Source organism: Astatotilapia calliptera, chromosome 13, assembly GCF_964374335.1.
Source record: "Astatotilapia calliptera chromosome 13, fAstCal68.1, whole genome shotgun sequence".
Classification (NCBI taxonomy): Eukaryota; Metazoa; Chordata; class Actinopteri; order Cichliformes; family Cichlidae; genus Astatotilapia; species Astatotilapia calliptera.
This window is the reverse complement of record NC_137434.1, coordinates 7,017,582-7,042,510: the sequence shown is the minus strand read 5'-3', so window position 1 is coordinate 7,042,510 and position 24,929 is coordinate 7,017,582. Positions and strand designations below refer to the sequence as shown.

Sequence of the window (24,929 nt, the reverse complement as noted above, 5' to 3'; positions counted from 1 at the left end):
GGGCAACACAATGCTGAATCCTACTTTCTGGTGATGGAGTGCTTCTAAGTGCTTCTTGACAAACAGTTTGTGCTTTGGTCTTGTGTTCCAATTTATCATTTTCTGTAGATGGAGTAGAATTTGTTTATGTCTAACACCTGCAGTTTTTCTGGGGCATATAGGGCAAATCTACAGCACTGTAAAGAATGGGAAAGTGCTTCAAAAAAATCAGCTGTAATTTTCAATTTATGCGGACAGTTTTCAGAGGCTGATGTTTGATGTTAACACTCAATATGGAAATTCGCTAAAGGGAAGGCAAACAGCAATGACAATGAAACAAGGGAGGAAAAAAAGCAAGAGTGACACATGAAGAGAAGGGCAGAGACAGGGCAATGCTGTTACCGTTCCTGAAGACTGTAGTCCCTGACAAGGCTGTAGCAGCAGGATGGTCATCTAATCAGCCTTCACAGTAGGACAACTACATCAGTTAGCATCACTGATAAATCATATTGACAGCTACTGCTTGACAGAAGGGGGTAATGATAGAGGAGGGAATGTGGAACTGTTGAAAAATAGACTGAAATTAAGGGGAATTAGGGGTGAAACGAGTGATGGACATGTTTAGAGGAAGGAGCATTTCTAAAAGAAGAAAAGTACATCCAGGATAATTGCATGAATATTATCTGTTCACTTACTGCATTTTAATTCTCTTACCTCTCTCCCCCTGACACCCTTTTCACCATCACCACCACACCAGTGTACATCTGCCTCCACTTCTCCAGCCTCCCATCCACCCACACAGTGCCTGTTACCAGCGCTTAATTGGTGGAAAAAAGGATGGGAAGTATTTATAGATTCTATTGAGGCTGTGTTTTGCATTACTAAAAAAAAAGGAAAAAAAATTCAATAGAAGGCTATTATCCCTGAATCCTGCAACCTGCAAACTATTTTCCTGGAATTACACAAAGAGAAGAAATGAGTTGCTCTGTAAACTTGGAAGATGGAACAAGGGGACAAAAAAAGAGAAAATAATGAGAGAGCTGATCCAGGATGTGCTGGCTCACTCAAGAGACAGATCCTCGTCCATTATTGATGAAAGTGAATGGCAGTAGGTTTCAGGAAGGCCTGGTGTTGGACCTTGTCTGCTTGTCATCTAACATTAATTGACACAGCCCTTGCGGTGGTGCAGGCACCCTTCCATCCAGGCTCTCGTTTCAGTTTACCCGATGATTTATTTACACGGACACTTGAGTAAAAAGTCACTGGGATGCTCTAGCCTTGTCTTGTGGTAAAAAGTGTGGGAGGATTCACTGCACAACAGCGTCATATATGATATGTATAAACATATTTTTCACAGTAAAGTGGCTTTGCTGAATCTAAATAATCACTAAATGAATCTGCAGTGGAGCTCCACACTAGTGGCTGAGTTACTGTCAGCTCCAACCCCTTCTAGACATGCACTCCGATAGCAAGTAATCATGTCAGTTGCAGTCTGAATGTGCACCGCGGTTACTTTTCGTAACCTTGTACCATTTTTGCATCACATCCAACGGAGCATTAAGTCCCGACGCGTGCCTCACATTAATAGACTCTCTCAGACTGTGCATGTGTCTCTCCAGCATCTGGAATTGTTCAGCTCGCTAAAATACACCGTTCTTCAAGAGAACGCTCTTTACGGCAAGAACATGAGACACCTGATGCCAGTCTCCCTCTCATGGTCCCGCTTGTAGTTTATCACATACCTGCAGCATCACATGCAAGTGTTTTCAAACAAGAGTTAAGTGCATTCGCTGTGCTATAATAGCGGCAATGTGACAGAATGATGAAAGTAAAAATTTGCTTACCCTAAATTTACATGTAGGATGACTTTGTGAATGATCAAAATAAACTTACCGTGGTAAAAAAAAACCCAAAAGAAATCCCAACTTTAATCTTGCTTTGATTTACTGTCAAAAATTGCACAACGTACTACAATATTACTCATGCACTCTGTCTTGTTATGTCAGTGCCGTGGGTATATCTAAATTGGGAATGTTAATATACAAGTGATCTATATCTGAATAACTGAATCACAGCATGCTGTCACTTTAAAAGACTGATGTAGACGGCAGTGTTATGTAGTCCAGGCTTTACTTTCAGCCGGGGTAGTTAGCTAATTGCGTATATTATCTGTTGTGGTTGTGCCAGGGTCAAGTCTACGTGCGAGCAGCGAAACCATCTATTCAAATTAGCTGAACTTTGACCCAAGCTGTGCTGACTTTTGAGAGCACAGTCATTAAGTGAAGGCTACTGTTGTTATTGAAATTATAACAGGACAGGTTAAAAACACCTTTTGCTGTTACTGCAAACTGTTTGTCGTCAGTAAGGTTGCTTCCACAAATGCCCCACCGCGCTACAGATTGTCTGCTATTGCTAATGACTACAAGTCATTAGAAAAGAGTTGAGGTTAACTTATCCTGTTTGATTTCAGTTGTAGTGTTCATTATTTTCCCATTGAGGCAGCAATTAGCCCATTTATGACTTGTGAACGAACTAGAATGAACCGTGCAAAGATTATATTTACACTTTGTACAATATACATTTTTTCAAACAAAATGCCACAAGAAAAGAAAAAAGTTTCAAGGGTGCAGATGGACTGAATGGTTTCGCACATCTGGTTAACTTTCCATGTCTGATAAAGCTGTGCATTGCTGCCTGCTTGAGAGAAAGTGTCACTTACTTTCAGATGTTTGCTCCAGATGGAGCTGGTTTGTAAAGAACAAACGTAACAGGTAAAAAAAAAAAATCTACTGACTGAATTGAAAGACATAAATGTTCTGGTATTATAGGCTGCGATGTGTTTAGGTGCCAGTGTACATTGTAAAGTGCACTGAATGGTGATATAAGTGCAAGGGTTTGAAAAACAAGGCTTAGAAATTTATGTAAAAAGTGTTAAGCAACTCTGTTGTCAGTAGATGTAATGTGATGATTCAGCCTGTACCAAGTTCATGAAGGGTTATTTAGGAGCTATTCTGAGCACTGTTTGTTGATCAGAGTCCTCCTGCTCAGAGGTGATGCATTTTCTGTGTGCAGAACCAACACTTGGACAAAATATGGGGGGGCAAAGCAAAGATGACAAGCTACAGTTCCTCCAGAGCTCCACGTGTGTAATGATGTAGGAAACAGGATGTGGTGACTGATTTTTTTTTGTCACCTTTTGGGAACAATGACACTGTATTAGAACCAGGGTGTGATGAGGAGGAATCCATTAATCCGGCCGTGCATTGGATTCAACATGTCAAATAAGAACGCTTTCATTGCTTTTAAAAGGAGTCTGCTTTGATCAATCGCACTGAGGCAGTTTTGTAATGGAGTAAAACTCTAGCACAAAAGACTCACTGCCATAAATGATTCTCCCAATGGGACTCTGAGGTACATATATGGTACTTTAAATCAAACCGCTTTTAGAGGAGATAACATATTTGGCTACATGTTCTCAGATCCCAAGAGAAGAGTAGGAAACTGTACATGAGCTGCAAGACGAAGGATGGCTCGACAGCCTGTTAACTCTGGGCGTCATGATGCTCTGCATTGGATGATGAAGTGCTGTAGAATTAAACATGTTGTTTGTTAGAATCAATTGATATGCAGACTAAAGCCATGAAAATAATAGAAAATGGCTGCCTTCACTTTCATGAAACTCTGATTCTCCGTAAGCGCACGATTCAAGGCTCTGACATCCAAATTACCCTGCACTGCATGATTATGACTGACACACAATATTGCACACCTTTGACTCTCCAGTGGTACATTTACCACCACAATGATTTCCCAAAATACAAAATGAGTTCTATTAACAAAATACAGCAATGGGCATCTGGGAAAAATGCACACGGCAGTGCGCTGTTATAAAAACAGAACCCCGTGTGCCCTCATGCCTGATTTATTTGGTCTCACCGCATCCAGAATCAGGCACTAGGGTTAATCACAGTGAATAATTAACACTCAACAGTCCAAATTTTTCATTTTAAAGTCTCAAAAGTTGCATTAAGAATGGTAAAACATTTACATTATTGTCTAATCAGCAGAACCTAGATGTAAAAAGGGTTTTTATTAAGCCTTTCTGATGATGTCCTTGATTTTATAGAAAGAACTCAATTTTATTTCAGGTTTTCTTTCAGTATAAAGGGGGTGAGTGTGCAGTAATAATAGTATGATATTAGTAAAATATAGAGTACTGTGCACAAGTCTTGAGATGCCCCTCTTTTCCTTTTTAGGAAAAAGGGAAATAGCTGCAGTGATTTATTGAAACCCACAAAAATAAATGGAAAACCAGTATGACATTTGTACAGTTCTAATGAGCTTCAGAGTAAATATTTGATATGACCATATTCTTCAACACAGCTTGAAGTCTCTTAGGCGAGCTTTTCTTGTAATATCTTTAAGTAGCTTCCAAAGATGAACTTTGAAGGATCTTCAGAAAGCATGGAGAACTACAAGACCACTTTTAGAAAGGTCTGCCGCTGCCTTTGAACTGAAAAATAAAGAGAGGACAAATAGCTCAATACTTGCATTGTACTCTACACTCACTGCCCACATCATTAGGTACTGTTGTTATGTTAACCTAAATGTCTAAAGAACCAGTCACATGGGAGCAACTAAATGCATTTAGGCATGTAGACATGGTCAAGACAACACAGTGAAGTTTAAAATGAGCATCAGAATAGGATTCAAGTGATTTTCTTTGCAGCTGGTGCCAGACTGGCTGGTCTGGGTAATTCAGACATCCCTGATCAACTTGGATTCTCCTGCACAACCATCTCTAGAATCTAAAGAGAACAGTCCAAAAAATATCCAATGAGTAGCTGATGGGTTATAGCAGCAGAAGACAACAACATGATCGGCATTTTTGTCAGCACTAAATTTGGACAACAGAAGATTAGAAAAATAAATATTTGTTGGTCTGATGAGTCCACTGTGAAATTCAGATGGTGGGGTTAGAATTGAGAATAGATAGCATGAGACATGCTGATCCACACTGCCTTGAGTCAATGGCTTATAGGCTTCTGGTGGTGTAATGGCATACGGCATATTTTTTGGAACATCTGTTAAACACCACAACCTACCTGAGTATTGTTGTTGACCGTGTCCACCCCCTTATGACCACAGGGTTTCCAACTTCTGATGTTTGCTACCAGCAGGATAATGCACCATGTCAAAAATTGTAAATTATCTCAAACCCTCTTGAACATGACAATGAGTTCCCTGTAATTAAATGGCCTCCACCGCCATCAGATCTCAACTCAGCAGAACACCTTTGGGATGTAATGGAACAGGAGATTAGCACCAACCCTTTATCACCTCACTAAATCTCTTCCACGAAGAATTAAAGCAACTCTGAAGACAAAAATGGACCCAATAAAGTGTAATATTGGCAGTGCATAATATAAGCAAAGATGGCTTGGATGCATGTCCAAAACTGTGATTAGGTATAGAGATGCTTACATGGCAAGGCAAGGCAAATTTATTTGTATAGCACAATTCAGCAACAAGGTGATTCAAAGTGCTTTACAGAGACATTAGAAACAAAAACAAATAAAAAGCATGTCTAACCTTCAGATGTTCTCTGCTTATATAACATTCCATTTTTTCAGTGTAGTGCCCAATGAAATGATTCCTGAGCTCTCGGCTCCTATCAATGAGAAAATGTGTCATAAAAACATTCTAAACAAAGCTCATATTTTGCTAATGTGCTGTTTCTAATTGACCAGAATGAGCGGATTGCTGAGTCAGCAGCATCTGATCACACTGTCTGTAGCAGGAAGCAAATTGGTCATGCTAAACCATCCCCTCGTCAACAAACCAATTAATTATTTATGGGCTTCAGTGGAGCAGAAAAACTTAATTTATTGTTATCATTAGAAGAGGTTTCTGTTTGGGTCCACATGAGGATGAGTCAAGCTACAATTACAGGAGCTGCAAATTTGTACAGTTGTGGGAGAAATCTCCTACAATCCACAAGACACCTGCCAAGTGATGAACTTCGTGTCAGTGGTTATGGAGCAAATGGAAATGACATGCCTGGCAGCAAATAAACATCAAGGAGTGCAAAGGTTGTTTTAAAATACTATTAGATGGCCAGCAGTGTTATTATTATTTGTGTGTAAAAGAAAAATAATATTTTAAATGTGATTCACATGTGGCTTGGCTTTGTTGGGTTAGCTGTGCATGATATTTTCAGTGCCTAACAAATGTCGAGGGGCAAACTGACAGTAGATACTGGACAGAAGAAAAGAGCAAAGAAAGAAAATTAAGGCCCAACATATGTCAGACATAGGCGTCAAACCTATCACTCAGGCAGTTGCATGAGCTCAATCTCCCTTCCTAGGACCCTTGAGCAAGATCCCCTTGGCATCACACTATAGTGTCACTTCTCTGATCTCATATAAACATAATTTTTTCTCTAACCTATCTAAACAGTTTGGTTGTCAATAACTAAGACCTCAGTAGCACAGACTAGTCAGACACCCTTTGCCAATCTGCAGTCACCAGGAAAAATGTGTATTCCCTGACTGGTTGGAGAGTGGTTGCTGAAGGTTTGCAGATAGTCAAAAATAGGTTAGTGTAACAAAAATGTCTTTGTGATTGTTATGGTCGCTTGCAGAATATTTACCTTCAAAATAAAGGTTTTAGCTTACCATCACCACAAAATCCTTCAAAAGATGCGACTTTTAGTTTGAAGGTGAAGGATACTGTTTCCAGTTTGCGTTAGATTTACTTTTTTATTTTATTTTATTTACTTTTATTTATTTCAATATTTTATTTATTTCAATACCGCTCAGTGGTGGTGAGTAATCATAGAGAAGTCAGCATCTTGCATAGAGACTACGAGTGAACGTGGGAATCTTCTTTTATCAGTGCAGCTCCATAAAAGTTTTTACGACCACATTTAGCTAGCAACTACCAGCAATCTCCAGCATCCACTTACCAATTGGTCAGGTGCGTCTTTCCGTAGTGATCACTAGTTTCTATGCAGTCTCTATGCTAAGCAAATTCAAAACTGACAAACTGGTTTCCTGGTACGCCTCATTGTGGCTCGAGAAGTGCAAGAAAAGCTGCTGTTTATTTTTTTTTAAATATTGCAAATCACTGAATTGTACTCATGAGCTTAGTGTGACTTTAATTAGAGGTGAAGTATTTTTTAATTTAGATTTAATATGCTAACTGTAGCATAGAAAAACAAAGGATTTTCTATGACTAAGCATGTTCCCTCTGCGGCTAAGAAAATTATTTACATTACCAGATTGTCTTTGAACATTCTCACATTTACTTGTGTTCCTAGTCAGGCTTTTGTTTGTACTGCATTCATAACTTTTGCATATTTTTGGATTTTTTTCTCATTCGTTGCCTTTTGCCAGTACATCTGCGAGCACATTACTGTACATAAGTATTCAGTCATCTTCCGTAATGTTAAAGGCAAATATTTGGAATACTGCTATGACATTTGCTGAAGGAAATCATGCCCACTGAAGTATCTGCAGCATATTAAAATGCCTGCTTGTAAGTAGGAGGATAAATAGACAGGTTTTATAACTCGCTTGTGCTATGTGCCAGCTGAATTCTGGGTGTGAATACTATCTGTACAACTTATACTATAAAATCGTCATGCTTGTTTTTGCTTTAGGTTATTGTCAGTCTCCCTTTTAGCCTTCTTTGCCTCGTCCAACAGCAGGGATATTTTGGGTTTTTTTTAGCAATTCCTTCAGTTCGTCACCCAGTCTCCATTTCAGCTACCTGTGCATAACTACCAAGAAAATCAAACATCTCCCTCTTCCTAGTTTGGCTGCGCTATTGATTTTTCCAGCTGGAATAGGCTCCAGCCCTCCCGCAAATGTGAATTGGATAAGCAGAAGAAAATGGAAGGATGGATTTTGTTTCTGGTGGCAGACAGAATTGTGTAATGAAAGCAAGGCTCACAGAGACCCTGTCTAGAGGCCGATGGTGTTATTATTTCATTGCAATGCAAACAACATTTACTTCATAATGACATGTTAAAGCAAAAAAAAAAAAAAGAGTAGAAAAGCTTTCAGTCATCTTAAAACGGGGTCTTAACATTATATCACTTTCATGCATATAGTATGTCGGCACTGTTCATGTGGATTTTTCTGCATACAGGCACTTGAGAATGTTTGAAGCTTGTTTTAAATGGGTTACGCTATCCATAAAATTGGGCAGACGTTAAATGCGCTGACTAATGATTTATCTTGCATTCATGCTGAGCAAGACACAATAGTGCTCAAGTGTAGCATTGTGCAAACATTTGTTAGAAACTGTCATTGCTACTTCCTATAATCAGTGGCAAAATAGGCAAATGGAAATATAATTTTTAAAGTGTCAAACTGCTGCTGCTTTGGCAACATTGTCAGTGCACAGAAAAAAAAAATCTTATCCAACACTTCTCTCAGACTCTTTGATGTGTCTTTTCATTGCCTTTGGGCAGCCTAATCAACTAAATAACTTTGATTTGCAAATGTTTACTCCTCCACGGGAGCAGAGAGCCATAACACCAGGGACGTCGAGTGAGAGTCCCATTGTTTCTGATTAGGAATTTATTATTTTCTACCCGTCTGCCTCTCTGCCCAGTGCACGAGCTGATTAGCAAGCCGGGGAAGGATGGGTAATGACGATAACACTAAACTCAATAGCTGTTTTATAGGCAGCGGTGCTTTATGATGCTTGCACTAATTGCTGGTGTGATTAGTGAGGTGTCTGTGCCCTCTTTGGTTGCTCAGGCTGTCCTGTGCACTGAGCTCTTGCAGACCGGAGCACAGGGGAAGTGTGGGTGTGCGGATCGTTGGGGGAGGCAGACACAGGAGCGTAATCGACTTCCCACTTTTTCTGCCCCTGTCAGCCCTTTCCCTTGTGCTGCAATAAAGACAAATTAACTTAGAAGCAATCATAGTTTTTTTTTCTTGATCTCTTGGCAATACAGTGATCTATTTCTAACTATTTCTAACTGTCAGAGAAAAGACGAAAGTGCAAATAAAAAATAAAAAAAGCAGACTGAGAACATTAGTTGATTTCATAATCTTAAATTTATGCGGGGGGAAAAAGCCGTCCTCTTCCTTTCTGCCCTTTGAGTGTGCTTTCTGTGATGGAATCCTTGTACTCTTTATTCAAAGGTTGATGGACTCACACATTAAATTCTTTACTCTGAATGTGCTCATTGTACCATTAGAGCCGTGAAAATACAACATGGTGAAACGGATGCTTTTGAAAGCTTTGTCTGTGTCTGCCATTCAGTCTGACCTCCACACTCGTGTTCTTGATACATGGTCATTGCTCCTGCGGCTGAGCAGACAGTCAGTACTGAAAGTGAGATGACAGCACTGTCAGGTTTTGTTCAGATACATTTCCCCTACTAAAGGGCTTATACAACGTGGGTGAATTTGCATAGATTTCAGGTCGTGTTTGCATACTTGTCTGCATGACCTTTAGCTCAGTTCTCTTCTGTTTTTTTAAAGCTATTTTTCCGTCTAATAGAGTAGAGTTAGGTAAGACAATTTCCCACATATTAAATTGTTATTTATGATTTAAGTTCTTAATTGCATGTCCTAATAGCTGACATTGCTAGCTGAACAGCCATCAGTGGCTGACCAAGCACTGGGTGCAACAATCAACACCTGCACTATGAAACATTTTATGTCTGCATCAAATATTTTTTGTCAAGTGGCTCAACAAGCTGTGAAACACTGACATGATAATGCCTGTAAAGGGTTTGGTTTAAAAGCTGTGGCTTGTTTACACACTGTTTACACATTCAACTATAACTCCTCTAGATGCAACTTTCTGGCCTTATGGTTATCCAACATCAGCTTTTTTGGGAGCTGGTTTTGTATTTTTTGGTGAAGCAAACCGCACTTTTCTTTTTTTAAAGAACCAACTTGCTGCCTCACTCAAATAAGCACAGAAACTAAAACGTGGTAGTAAATTTTCAGTGAGCTCAAATAGGCTGAAGCTGAAAGGAACTGGTAGTTAAGTAGTAAAAGCTTTATTTCTATAAGCAGGTCCAGCTCTTGCAGGATCTACGTTGAACTCCAACATGTATTATTTTAAATTCCATTCAAACTCATTATGGTCTGGCAGCTGGACTGCTTTGACATACAGTCGCTCCGTATGAGACTGAACTCATGGAGTTCCACTTCACTAACTCTTGATTCTTGTGTTAATCAAAAAGCGTTAGGAAAGATGAGCAGCAGGGGCTTCATTCATAAAGGGTTTGATGTAGAGCACTGTGCAAATGTCTTAGGCCACCTTTCATTTCTTTTACTAGAAAAATGGGAAACAAGTGATTTATTGAAATATGCATAAACATACATGAAAACACACTATATCAGGCAAACGCAGAGCTTACACAATTCCAATTAGCTTTATTCTTCAAAACAGACTGAGCTCGCTCTGGCAGCTTTCTCGTCATTTCTTTAAGTAGTCTTTAATAATAGTTCTCCAGGCTTCTTCAAGGACATTCAAAGCTCTTCTCTGATTGTTGGCTGCCTTTTGTTGTGTTATCTGTCAACATGATACCACATTGTTAGTCTTGACGTCCTCGTCAAGGGAGGCCAATCCATGGCTGACAGTGACTGTGTGTTTTCTATCTAGGTTTGCGTTTACTCCACTGATGCTGTGTTTGGGATCATTGTGATGCTGAAAAACGAAGCCGTTGCCAGTCAGAAACTTTCCATATGGTGTTACATGATGAATCAAACCTGATTGTACTTTTTCACATTCAAAATTCGATCAAGTTTGACAAGATCCCCAACACTACTGGCTGAAATGGAGCCACAAATGATGACGGAGCCTGTTTTACAGATGGTGCTTCGGATAATATTTCTACCATCTATCTTTCAGCAAAGCTAACTGGCCCTCAAGTTAAATTAATATAATAAATAATAATAAAAGAATACGATCTTATTTAAGCTCTTAATATAATTCTAATGGGGAGAATACAAGCTAAGAAAAACTAAAAGGAAATACAAAAGAAAGCTCCATTTACTGTTGCCTGTAATGTAGATACTTTATACTGGATGACTTTGGCTTCACACCAAACAGGAAAATAAGAATAGTCAAAGGTTAAAGTGAGATTTGGCAGGTGTGGGATCCGTAAGAATGGTTGTATAGTACTAGTGTTGTGTGGGGAAAGAAATCACTTAGAAATGGGCCACAATAATTTCTATTGTGTGCTTTAATAGATTTTTTTTGTGTGTGTACAGGCTGTGATAGGTGAGCTGTACTCCTGCACTTTGTGTAAAGAAATTCAGCAAGATATAGGCAGATGCTACACGAGCTATTGTGGCTAATTAATCACTGCTAGACAATATGAAGCTAGTATAAAGGTGGAATTCATTGAGTTTATCTAATTATCATCTTAAATTCAAATTGGTGTCTGTAACCGTTGAAACCAAACACTGATCATGATCACACCACAGCTTCTCTACACCAGTCTAAAATAGTCTCTAAACTTCAGCACAGTACTGAAAGGTGACCAGTGTAGCCTGTGTTGTATTTTCATCCAGCTGTAAAATATTCACTTTTCAAAACTTTTCAGACTTCAATTTGTTTTTCAGGATGTTTCACAATATGAAAAAACCGTCTACAACACATCACGTACTGATCCATTACTGTATATGATAAAAAGTAAACTCTAAAATGAAATCAGAAATTTTATGCATGCTTTAAACTTCCAGTCTATAAAATGTGACTGAGCAGTCTTTACCTTTAAAAACAAACGATTTTCCTCTTTCTCCATCGCTGAATGAATTTATGTCTCATTTTCTTCTCTCCCTGTGAAATACAACAGCTATGGCTTTAGCTAGCATACACAAACTGCACATAACCCGTTTGTTTGTTTGCTGATATTTGTTGAGCCGTTTGAAAAAGCTTCGTTTATTCCGGATCATTCCGGCCCATTTCAACTCCATCAGCTCCATAGTGCAATAAATAATGTATAAATTAGGTATTCTGTGTCTCTTTCATCTCTGTGTCTTTTATGTCAGTCATGCGTAATAAGCCCTGATAATGGATACACCAATAGGATTGTCTTTTATATATTATTGTTCCCTCCATTTAGGTTCAATCGATTTGATGTTTTTAAAGTGCACAATAGTCCGGAAAAATGACTTCCATCAAATGTGTTGAATGTAAAGTAACAAGCTTGTTGTAAAAATGTAAAGAGTAGAAAGTACAGATATTTGTCTGAAAATATAGGAAGTAAAACTGAAAAGTTAATATAAATATTCAAGTAAAGTTCAGATACCTGGAGATTCTAACCTAATATTTGTACTTTATTACTCACCACATCTGGTTTTAAGCAAACAAGATGAAGTACACATTTTAGAGCATATGCAAATGAGTTCACTTGATGAGGTAAAGTTATTGGATGTCCCTAACTTTGAATATTTTACTGCTGGTATGTTGTAGCTGTGGAGGTTTTTGATTTTTCAGTGGTGAGACTATTGTGCCAGTTCGGAGTGATATTGAGCTTCCTTCATGATTCTGTCCTTTGGATGCTTGCTGGCTGGGTAGGTGTGAACAGCTATCCAAGTTTTCCCTCTCGTCTCTTTGTCTCAGTGTCTCTCGGTCTCCCTTTCTCTCTTTGATGTGTCAGTTGAGTAAGGCCGGAGTAGGGCAGGCAGCCATATCCATCAGCTCCATCCATCAAGCAGTGGGACGGGTGGCAGAGAGAGGATGACGGGCAGCAGAGAAGGGGCAGATGTTTTGCAGGAACTGATATGCTCTCACATCCATGAGGGATGTCATTACGCGGCCGACAGAGAAACATGTAGCTGATTAGCGCCTTATTAAGTCAAGGACACTGGCTCGCAGTAACATACACCGGTGCCATTTTGGCTTGTGGTGCTGATGGCTTGCCAGTCACTGACAACATGAGTGCCTCAGACAGATAACCTCTCTTTCTAATTAACTGCTTCTCTGTTCTTCAACTCCAAGTTCCTTTTTTGTCCATCAAGCAGCTCTGGAATAAAGCTTGCCATTTCAAGTATTATTTCCTTTTTCTTGCTCAAATGGAAGAACCCAGAGGTGCACGAGGCTTGTGGATTTCTCTCTGAGAACCACACTGTGTTGTGGTAAGTAAATAAAGCAACGTCTCCCTGAGGGCGTGTAAGGATTGTAGGAACTGAGAAAAGTGGACAGTGCAGCTTTAGCCCTGATCCAGCACAGTGGCTAAAATGATAATGTTGAGAATCTCATCTGTGTCTTGTGTTTTCTCCTTTAGTCGGATCTTTCGAGTTGTCCTCTGTTTCCTCTCGACAATAAATCCTGCCATGTGTTGTTAGAAATATGTATTTACTTCAAATCACATTGGCTTTGTTCAGCACTCTCCTGTCATGGTCCTGGGCCATGTGGGCCCAGTATTCTTAGTTTTCATGTATTTTTGTATTTTGTTCTTTATTTAGGCCATGCTTCCTGGGTTGATCTGTTACGTTGTTCCTTATGTGTTTTCCCTTCGTGACTCTTACCCCCTGTGTGCCCCTCTGTGTATTTATGAGCCCTCGTCTCTCTTTGTGCTTTATTCTATGTTTTCCCCAGCCCGTTATGTCTGCGTTCTCCCCGTGCTCTCTCTCCTCCTGTTTGAACCTCTGTGTACTTCCTGTTTTACTTTGCCCATCTCCCATCAGTGTTACGTTCACTCCTGCCGTGTCTTGTTATGATTATCAGTGTCACCTGTGTTCCCCGTGTGCATCCACTTCCCCTGATCATCCCTCATGTGTATTTAGTCTCTGTGTTTCATACAGTCTGTGTCGCGTCGTCTGTGTTCCCACCCTCCATGTTTCCATGCCCGGTCTGTTGTATTCATAGCCTTACCTTAGTTCATTCCCAGTTTAGGTTTCTGTTTAGTTATTGCTTTTGAGCTGCCCTTATTCTTGTTTGTTTCTCTTGCGTTACCAGCCACAATAAAAGGCTCGCTTTTGTTTAAAGTTTACTCCCGTGTCACTCGTGTCCGCACCTGAGTCCTCCACGCACTCTCCACACGGTCTGTCACAGCGGACCGTGACACTCTCCTTTGTTCTCTCTTTTCTTCTCCTGCCTCTAAGTTTTTATCAGCTGTATGTTTAATACACTATAGCTTGCCACATCATAAACTGCAGCGATGTGCGTCTGCATTTCATGTGTTTTGAGTGGTTAGAGCAATAAATGGGCTCAGGGTTATGAGAACAGTGAAAAATACAGGCAATGGTGGACTGGTTAATGGGCCTCAGGATGGCTTTACTGAAATGTAATACAGTTTCACCAACAGCACACTTTTATTTGGGAAAGAGAGATAATATTTCTTTGGACAGTGCTGATTAAATGTGTTGTGCAAGAGAAAAAATGAGTGCTACTGAAGAGACTAGCCACAGATATTAATCTAATTTTAGGAAACATGATTATTGAATCTGGACTTGTTTTGCCCATTTTTTTTTCAATCATCCCCAAGGTACTGCAACATCAAGACCAACAACACAAGGAACTAAAGATGTCAGAGGATAATAGATGCTCCAACCTGACTAAAAAATGACAAATGACTAAAAAAATGACTAAAAAGAGAAAATGTGTCTTTTTTCTTGTGCGCTTGCAGTAAAATCTGCTGATTTTGGTCTGTGTGAAGGGAGGAGGACGGCGATTGAGGGGTCTATAACTTTCGGGGAATGGACATTACTTTTATTTTGTTGAATGCACGAAAAGACAGGTGATGCAAACTTCATCCATCACAGAAACAGCTACATTATTTTATTTTACCGTCAGGCTCAGTCACTGCTGATGAGTTCATAGTCTCAGACATTCATCTGAAGTTAGAGCCAAAAAGATTGATAATTCAGAGTATGGCTCAACATGACAAGCCTCCAGTCTGTGAATGTAAAGTTGGTGCTGTGGTGTCTTAGGTTTTAGTTGCACAGGCTTAGCACCATCTGAAACTACAGGTCATGACAGAAAAAACTTCCCAAACTGGATACAAATGGTTGCTGGTAGTCACTGTGAAATCAATTGCTAATGTCCCATTTATGCAGGCCTAGACTTGTCAGTGACCCCCGGTAACCACTGGTTGATAGGAAATTAAATCTGCAGCCAGTTGGAGAGTGGTTGCTGGAGATTGCTGGCAGTCACTGGCGTAAAACTGGTTACAATAAAGGTACAGCATCAACAACCTCTGCAATCACTTTGGCCACCTGTAGTTTGCATACAGCACACACATCTTTTCAGCAGAAGGGCACAGCTTCCACTTTTAATTTCTGATTTTCACCCTGTAGTTTCACTACAGCTCAGAGAGTCAAAGGGAACGTATTTGCCATGGTGCACAAAGTTTTTGATGTAGCATGCTCTTTGCCTCTAATTTCACCTGGCAACTGCCACTAACCTCCAGCAATGTCATATGGTTGGGGAATCTGCATATTTCCCCTTTAACTGGAGGTTGGCAGCAGATAGATGTTGAGTATGGTTTTGCTGGAAGTTTCTTCCTCTTGAAAATAAGTTTTTTTTCACACTGTTGCCAAGTGCTTGCTCATAGGGAGTCGTCTGATTCTTGGGGTTTTTTCTGTATTATTGTAAGGTCTTTTTCTTAAGGTGACTGTTGTTGTGATTTGGTGCTAAATAAATAAAATTGAAGCGACTCCACATATCTTACTTGCAGTCTATGGTTAGCTGAGGATCATAGACTGCAAACCACTTCTGAAAATTTATACTGTAGATCAGTGAAAGGCAAAAACATTGGTATACTTTTTTTAGTGCATTATTTGACAGTTGGGTAATCACAGTTTTCCAATGTGCACACTGACACTTTAACTTCCAAATAGAGTGGCTAAGGTGATCTATTTAAACTGCTTGTTTCATTTTAAACTTTGCTGAACAAAGAAACCATTCCTGAGAGAAATGATGGCAAAAACTGCAAGTTGAAAAAGTCCACCCAAACGTGTCATTTGCATTATAAATAACGAGCCATTATAAAGGGAGCTGTGCCTTATAGTGTTTTCCCTTCTCTTCACTTCCTACTTGCTGCTCTCAGTTATCTCTGCCTTTGGCTGGCTGTGGGAGCTGACTTGCTCTTGATTTTTCCACCATCTCTCAGCAACGTGTCAGGTCCAGTTTAGCACTTGAGGGCAGAACGTGTCAGAATCACAGCCCCCTCTCTCTCCAGGCTGTCTCGAACCCAAGGTGAGTCAGGCCTTGTCACCACTCCTATAAAGACATAACCCATCACATGGCGCTGGTAGATGGCCAGTAGTTAATAGCCCTGTTGTGATTCGCCAGGGAAAATACTCATCTGCTGAAGAGAGCAATCACTTAGAGCAAGGTTGGGGTTTTATGGGTTTAGAAGGGAGGTGGATGCTCAAATGTAAATCTGCAGAATCACAGCATGTCTGAGCTTTGGCACACACTAGGCGAATAAAATCTTAAATCGAAAGACAGCTTGTGGTGGAGATATGAGTTGAAATACAAGCACAGTTGAGGCTGTGAGCGCAAGGCACGAACATTTTGTGAAATGGCGAAACTTCAAGTTGAGAATCCACGGATCTGCACTGGTGACTTAGAGACAAATTCCTGCACAAGTCACTGACTTTGTGTTTGTGTGTCCTCTCTCTAGAAAGAGTTCCTGGCAGCTACAACTGAAAAGGACATCTTTGCCCATCTGGGTCTCGAGTACATCGAGCCTTGGCAGAGAAATGCGTAGGCCTCCGCTCCTCCTTGGCTGGATGATACCCTGTGCATACATCAGTGTTTATCCCATCTGCTTGCCATTATGTGGCTCTCCTGTGATTCACTTTCAAACTGCTTTTGATTTCCATACACTTTTGTGTTGTTGTTGTTGCCAATATTGTTGTTGTCTAGATTACATGACGACGTGTGATTCATAATTCTGCTTATTCACTATTGTCTGCCAGCAAATAAACATTCTCCTGTACCATTCACAGGCTCCTGTCTCTAAGTGTTGTAATCATAGGCAGGATAAAAAGACTAATCAGTCAGTATGAATCGCCTGGGGTGCCTGTGAGGTGCAGGAGAAAGGGAGCCTGAAAGAAACAAGGCAGTAAAGGGGGTGACCACTGAGAAAAAGGGAGGGAGAGGAAGAAGACAGGAAACGATGAGAAAAGTGAGGGGGAAGGGAGCTCTTTGTCGAGCAAAATGTTGTAATCACCCTCCTCCTGGCAGGAAAGTGCTCAGTGTGAAGCTGAGCCAGGTCTTTGGGGGATTGAGAGGCGGGTAATGAGCTTCAGCTAGAGGAGCGTTCCGCGTCGCCATTTAAGCCTCCATTTAAGCCTACGTCCACTGGAGATCATTTAGCTGGCATTCCCCTATCCAAAGACCAGTCGTCTCCTTTCTTTGTTCCCCGATGAATCCACTTCCCCAGATGCTTGGCTGAAATTAGAGGCAATCAGCTACAGTGGGGAATCAGGAAGAATTCAGAAGGAAGGTAAACGAGCTTGCTGAACACACAAATGGAGTTTGGCTGCCAAAGCGATTCTGTCTCCCGAGCATCCATTATCTTATTGCTTTGACTTTGCTTATGTTTTATGTATGGCGGTTGTTTATCAGGATTTGTGTCCTTTTTTCAGGACGGTGATCCTCTAATGAAGAACCTTTATTGATCCCCGCGGGCTGTTTGGGTACATCTGATTTGCTCCTTTAGTGATGACATGACCTGCCCTGCTGTTCATCCCCCAACCCACTTTCCTCTTGATGCTCAGCCTCCGGTTTATCCCAGGATGCTGCAACAAGAGCAGAGACAGATGAGAGCAAAGCATTCTAGTGAATCACCCTATTTAAAGATTTTTAAGTAGAACAGTCCGGCGCTTTGAGGACTTGACCCAGGCCTCCCCTTCTCCCACCTCTTTTTACTTTCTCCCTCTTGGCCTCTGTCTTTCTCTCCCGCTGAGCTGCTCTTTCAACCTTGCTGACACAAAACAAACTCTAAAGCTTCTGAGCTGCAGCGTTAACCAGATGGAACAGGCTCCCTGATCTCCAGGGTTATCTAATGTTTTCACTTTTAAAACGAAGGCGGATCCCCTCTGCCCCAAGCCCCACAGAAATCGTCTCTAAATTTCTCTAGAGTAAAATAAAAACCAAGCTGACCTCAATAAATGTACATTTGTTCAGCTCTCTTTTTCCTAATTGTTGTTCAAGTGCAAATTGGATCTTCTGCTACTTTCACATTAAAAATTCACAAGTGTAAAGGGATTAAAAGGCTATAGTTCTCAATTTAACAACAGCATTGTTGTTGTGCTCTCAGAAGATCTTAAACTGTTTGCAAAGCTGAAAAGCAAAGATTTGAGTACAGCGGGGTAATGCTGCGTGCTCCTATAAGAGTTAATTTTCTGTGGAGCAATACAAGGTCTGATCAAAAGTTTCTTAAAAAAATCAAAACCCATACCTGATTTAAATTTAAAAATCAGTTTTTCATTTCTTTGCACACATATGGACGACTTCCAGTGCTTCTGTTATATTTGAAGTGCTCCCTGGAAGTCTAATCACTTGTATGAGTTCACCTGCAACTTTGCAATGGTCCTAATCAAACAGCAGTTGCACAGTAAATGAAAGAGTCAGCAGTCATGTGATAAGAGCAGCATGAGCTAGTTGTTTTTTTTGACATGAACATTGATTTTGCACAGTAAATTTGTCCCCAGAAATCAGGCTACCTATTTTCTACCTGGAGCAAAACAGTTCACATATGGCCCGCATTGTGGAGAGCATCGTGTGTACCCTCTTACATTACTTTGACCTATCAAACATAAACAGTTTACCACCCAACCAGAAAGCATGCTTTGGTCCTCTGCGTCTTCTCTTCCTCCAAAATAAATAATCATGTCAACAACTTCCAGTTTCACACCTTCCACTGGGTAAAAAGTAGAAGCTGCTTTGGAAGATGTATGAGGAGACTACTTTGAAAACTAGCTCAACTAAACAGTTTTTGTTTAGTCTGGTTCTGCAGGAAGTTTCTTCCTGTTCAAAGGAGGTTTTTCCTTCCCACTGTTACCAAGTGGTTGCTCAGAGGGGGTCAATTGATTGTTAAGGTTTTCTCTGTATCATTGTAGCATCCTTACCTTGCAATATAAAGCACCTTGAGATGACTGTTGTTGTGATAAATATATAATATTATTATTATATATGAATACAACTGAACTGAACTGAATTGAAACTATGAGTGCCTAAGAATAGACTTATGGCTCAAGTATCAGTCCAGTCAGGTTATACATAATTTAAGTGCATAGTATGAATACACCATCCAGTCATAGGGTGAGAGGCAGGGTACACCCTGGCCAGGTTAACAATCTTTTGTAGGTCTAACACAGACAGACATAACATGACCGTCTATGCTCACCTTCACGCCCACAGCCAACCTAATCCCATGCATTCATTGGACTGCGGGAGGAAGTGAGAGTACCCGGAGAAAACTGAAGAAATACCCCATAGATGCCAGTTGTGTAGCATAAATGTTTCCCACCTGTCATGAGCACTTCACAGGTTGGGGTTTTGTAGTATGGAGTTTTACAATGGGGATGTTGTTTATATGATAAATCAGTAACAGTCTGCCCAGCTTGTTTGACAGTGTAAATGATCATTTCATTATCTGAAAAAATCCTGGCATTTATAGCTGAACCGCCACAGAATGAGCACAGCCAGGTGACTGACAGATTTTACTATAAACTCTGATATAAGGCAAATTTCTGACCAGTCCATGAATTGATTAAATATGGACAAGGATATATTAGCCATATTTAGGATGGTTAAAAGATTAGCTGAAGGAAACTATTACACACCACTGCACAAATTTAAAAAATGGAAAAATTCACAAAGTAACACAGGAGTGTTCTGACAGCTTGTATTAACTAGCTATTGTCCAAAGAGACTGATTTTGCAAAGGTCCAACCCTTAAACCTCAGATCTAGCTAATTTGTTTATTCATCACTTTCAGCCAATCGCATGTGGCCATTTTCTATGCAAATTGTCGCCTTTGGCTCCTCGCTGTCTGGCAAACACTGCCTTTTTTTGCATGCTTGATGTCTGAGGTCTGACTGAGATGACAGATGTGTGAATAAATGAAAAATTGCTTGCCCGAATTTGCATAAAAGTGCTTGATTTGCTGACAAAAACGTATTTTGCCATCCAATCGGTTTTCATTTCTACCTATGCAATCATTTCCATTCCCCAGTTTTCTCTCGGTGACATTCCAGCTCCAAACACCTTCAATCATCTCCATCTGACACCCATTCTTTTAAGTTGAGCAGATCCATCACGGCACAGGAGCTTTGTATTGACATTTTGATGGTATATGCCAGCCGGGTCTCATTCATTTGCTGCATTGCAGCCCAACTCCTGACTTTAACTAGCATGTGCCTTGTAATACATTCATGGATGGATTACTGAATGGACTCTTCGAAAGAGACAAAGAACTAATTTCAACAGTGCAAAAACTATCAGCAAAGACACAAAATATTAGATGGGCAGGGAAAGTGCAAACAAAAGAAATGCATTGGAGCTATAAATGATCAAAAAGTTAGAAACACAAGCTTGTTTTTAAAGCCCTAATGCCATGTACAGTATGAGTGTAGGCCAAAACCCATTATAAATAAAAACGTCTGCAACTTTGAGTCTGGGTGTCTTCCTCCTAGTGGGCCTCCTTCTTATTCATGTCTCATAAGTCATCCATGGATACATTACAATGTAAATTGACATTGGGTCATTCTACAGCTCTACCAATTTGTCACTGCATATATGATGAGGTTGGCTGTGAGAGCTGATGATATTGCATAGATGGGGAGTGCTCAAAGATTAATGGGTGACTCTTTGAGGAGGACACATGTACCTGGGGGAACATCCATCAGCCATAAAGCTTCCCTGGGGATGGTCTTGAGATAGAATATGAAGTGCCACTCTCATCTCGGTTACATGACAAAAGGTCACGATGTGTAAGTGTGTGCACATCATGTGAATAATCATGTGGACACATTCCTCAGAGGTGAGAGCAAGCATCTGTGGATGAAATGCCAGAAACAAAAAGAAAGAGCTCTTTGATTATCGTCCACAGCGTTAATGCAGCAAAGAACATCAGTTTTCATCACAGTTTGAGCCACTGGCGCAGCTATCCTTTCATGCCAGGCATACAGCAACTGAAAAGGAGAGGACCAAAATAGATCAGGACCAAACACTGATAACGTCTGAGCTGAGCTCCTTGAGCAAACTTTCTCTTGTATTGTATCAGAAGACAGTGATTTATTGGCTGTGCTGTAGGGGCTTGAATGCAAGTGTTAGGGCCAGTCAAAGCCAATGGGGGAAGGTGACAGAATAAGGACACTGTGTATCCTTGCCTCTCAAGGCCTGTCACAACGTCAAATCAGCCGATGCATGGCAGTGGCCGACTCTGAAACATTAAAAAAAAAAAGAAAGAGTGAGAAGAGAAGAGCACTGAGACATCTGCATTAAACAGACATTAGAAAGACTTTTAAAGGCCGCCATCATGATAAACATTTCTATTTTAAGCTAATACTGTCTGGCAAGACGACTGGTTCAAACTGGATTTGAATTTCTCCTGAGTTTCTGATGAAAATGAGCAATTTTAATTTGCTTTAGAAAAACAAATGAAATTGGAGACGTGGGTGATCAGCAGAGATGTTTACGCTGGATTCTTGGGGATAATTTCCTCGCAAAGGCATACCCTCCACTGGTGTCACAGTGACTTTCAGCCTCCTTCAGGCTTATAAAATCAAGAGTGATGCACAGAGAGCATGAGAAAAATCATGCACTCCCTCACAAGAAACTTTAATTCGAGGTGACCCGCTCCCTTCATGATAAATGACCTACATCCTTGATTTCTGGGAGGGCGGACGGATTCGGAGAGTGTGTGTCCTCCTCCACAGGTGGCAGAGGAATGGGAGGAGAAGAGGAGGATGAAGAGGAGGAGATTAGCCATCTGCTGCAACATGTCACTGCACTCCACTCCTTCCTGTGCTTTCTGCTTTGTGGCAAACAGGCGTGGGAGAGAATCTCATCTGTTTGTCTTTCTATGCATTTGCACATTTTTATATTTGTGTGCACACACGCACGCAGTTTCCCTTACATTGAATGAAAGTCCTTCCTAATGGTTGTTTACATCAGCATTTATGAATGCATATATGAGGACATCCACATGTCAGCCTGTGTCTCTTTGCTCTTTGCTTTTGTCTGTCTTGTAAAGATCACTGATGTATAATCTCTGCCAGGGTGCATCTGTCACTAACTAACGGAGAGCAACATTTTGCTACAATGAATTAATAATTCTCATTGTAATTCCAGAAAAATAAACTGTAAGCATCTATGTTGTAGTAAATGTACAAATGGAATAGAATAAGCCTGTAAACTAATGATAGGAAGTTTAAGTTAATTATGGCCTTATTTATGCAACTGAAGAAAACCAGCTAATTGAAAAATTCTGCATAAGCACACAAAACAATGGAAGTAGACAAGCAAAACAAAAGAAAAGCAGAAAAAGAAGAAGCCAAACACAACTGAAGACAATAATGTGCCCGAGGACCTGTGGAAGTGACAAGCTAACAATAACGGTAAACATGCAGCTACAGTATTATTATATGAATCATATGATTAAAACACACATTACCTTGCATCATTTTCTCCCTGACAGCACTGATGAATCCACTACTTCCAAAATATGTGGTCCATAACTGTAAGATGACACTGATATGATGGTTATGTGCATGTTTTACATAAAGTCTATAAATATATGCAGTTACCAGTGGTATGTAATACTGTAAATTTCAGGATTGATACCAAATAAATTCAGGGTCAGTGTTGCCAATACCAATACTTTTAACTTATGAATGCAGCGTATGTAGGGGAGACCAGTGTGTCCTGATTTTAGTGATGAAATATTATCGATTTGGAAATTCTAAATACATTTTAATAGCAACGAAATCACTGTGATTTTTACTTTCCACATAATTACACACCTTTAAGCTATTCATCTGTTTCCAGCTATTCACCTGGGCTTTTGTTTGAGAGCTGGAATGTAAATGTGTCTGTCTCTAAAGCACTTTGGGTCAGCTTCTGTTATTTAAATGTTCTATAGGCTATAAATAAAACAGCCGTGACAGTCAACACAAAAAGGTTCAGACATTTTTCACAGAGTATCCTTGAGGTATAGTTTTTAATTTAACATAATTCAGTGGACTACATACTGAACTTAGAGGATAGAAACAAAGTATCAATCCTATCAGACTAGTATTTTTCTGATACCAATACCAGAGTTGACGCTATCAATATTTGGATTGATCCACCCACCTCTCGCAGTTATGGCCACAGTGATATTTCTATTGGTCAGAGCTCACTTCTTTTCAACAACCCTGAGCTGTGGCTGTATATTGGACTGTTTTCATTTGACTTTCACACCCAGTATATCAGCATTTTCACAGTGTTAACTTAAGATGACCTGAGACTCACTATATATTGGTCTATAGTGATTGGTTAGGAAAAACTGAAACTCTTCCCTCATGCAAATGAGCTAGAGTATCAGACTGAAGATGGAAATGGAGTGGGAAAAACAAATACTCTTTCTATACTCAATCTGTGGTGTGAAATCACAATTTGCACAGCATATACTGGAATTCTTGCAGCTTTTGCTCCAGTCCTGTCAGACCCATTAAAGGCTATCTGCCAACGTAATTGAAGGGTTTGGAAGGAAAAAAAAATCACCCACATTTGGTGGGTGGCGGATGTGGAGCTTACAAGATTAAGGTAGTGCAGGTGAGTGTGTGTACGTGTGTGTGTGTGTTGAATTAATGTTGCTGCTGTACTCGTAATAGTTACAGTAAACTCTCTGGTGTACCTGTACTACTGATGATGCTGAGGGAATGGAAGAATGAAGATTAGAGAGATAGGTGATTTGGGACTGTTCCCGAGTAGTTGTGGATAATCCCAGGTCATTCCACAAAAAGTCTGTAAAACTACTTGTTACAAAATGACCACAGCTGTTGGTAATGATAGCCAGCACTATATCCACCTCATCTTCACCTTATCATTCTTAGAAAGTTAAAATTAGTTCTCATCAGTGCAGCAAGCACACATTTCCAAGATGTTCTAAGATCAAGGATTTTTCTACCTATAATTAAGAAGTACAATTAGTATCTAAGCACCTGCTTCGTCAGGTTTATATAGCACTTTTAAAAAGCTGTCTCTCATGAGACCTCCAATTTACTGAAGTGCAACAATTAATTGCCGCTGTGACCCTATTCAAGCATGACAACTCAGAGAGAGAAATCAGTGGAAGGCACATTCAGTATTTGTGAAAACTGCATGATACTGTGTGGCTTAGAATATTTTAAAAACAAACAAACAAAAAAACAATCACATTTTTAATATTCTGGACTGGAAAAATGAGTAAATCAGTAAATTTATTATTGCCTATGTTTTATGTGCAAATGTGCTTGAGTTACTGAAAATGAGCGTGTCTGAGCTTCTTATCACTTTCTTTGTCTTTTTTCTCTCTGTTCTTGTGTGTGTCTGTGTGTGTATGTGCACTGCGGTCAGTCTGTTCATTTTTCAGCTATTTCTGACCCCTCTCCCTCTGTGCTGAGTCCCAGTCTCTCCCGTTGCTCTTCCCGCTATTCCAGATGGACCTGCTTCCGTATCAGGCTGCTAATGAGGCGGTGCTCTTCATTCTGTGGCTCTTTGAATGGAGGGCCAACCATTTAACCCTGCCCAGCTGCCCTCATGACCCCCATGTATTTTTAGGCTTCACCTCATTTCATGCTGAATAAACACCTATGTCTGGACACCCTCGAGGGCCACGCCACATGGCTTCCTAGTGGACTGAGCTGATGATGCAAGCTGACAAAATCTGGTAAATACTACCTTTAGACTTCTTGGATAAGAACACTTTTCCACAAGGGAAAAAGGTGCAACATCTAGAGTTTTGCTTTCTTCCTTTTCTT

At 40.2% G+C, this 24,929-nt stretch overlaps 1 protein-coding gene across 1 annotated transcript in view; it reads left to right on the top strand.

Moving 5' to 3' along the window:
* Window positions 1-16,917, top strand: part of dntt (deoxynucleotidyltransferase, terminal) — a 96,651-nt gene extending 79,734 nt beyond the window's left edge. Inside the window, exon 11 of the mRNA XM_026190400.2 lies at window positions 16,595-16,917. Within this exon, the coding sequence (XP_026046185.2) occupies window positions 16,595-16,681 (87 nt within the window). The 3' untranslated portion in view covers window positions 16,682-16,917. The remainder of the gene's footprint in view (window positions 1-16,594) is intronic.
* The last annotated feature ends 8,012 nt before the right edge of the window (window positions 16,918-24,929 follow it).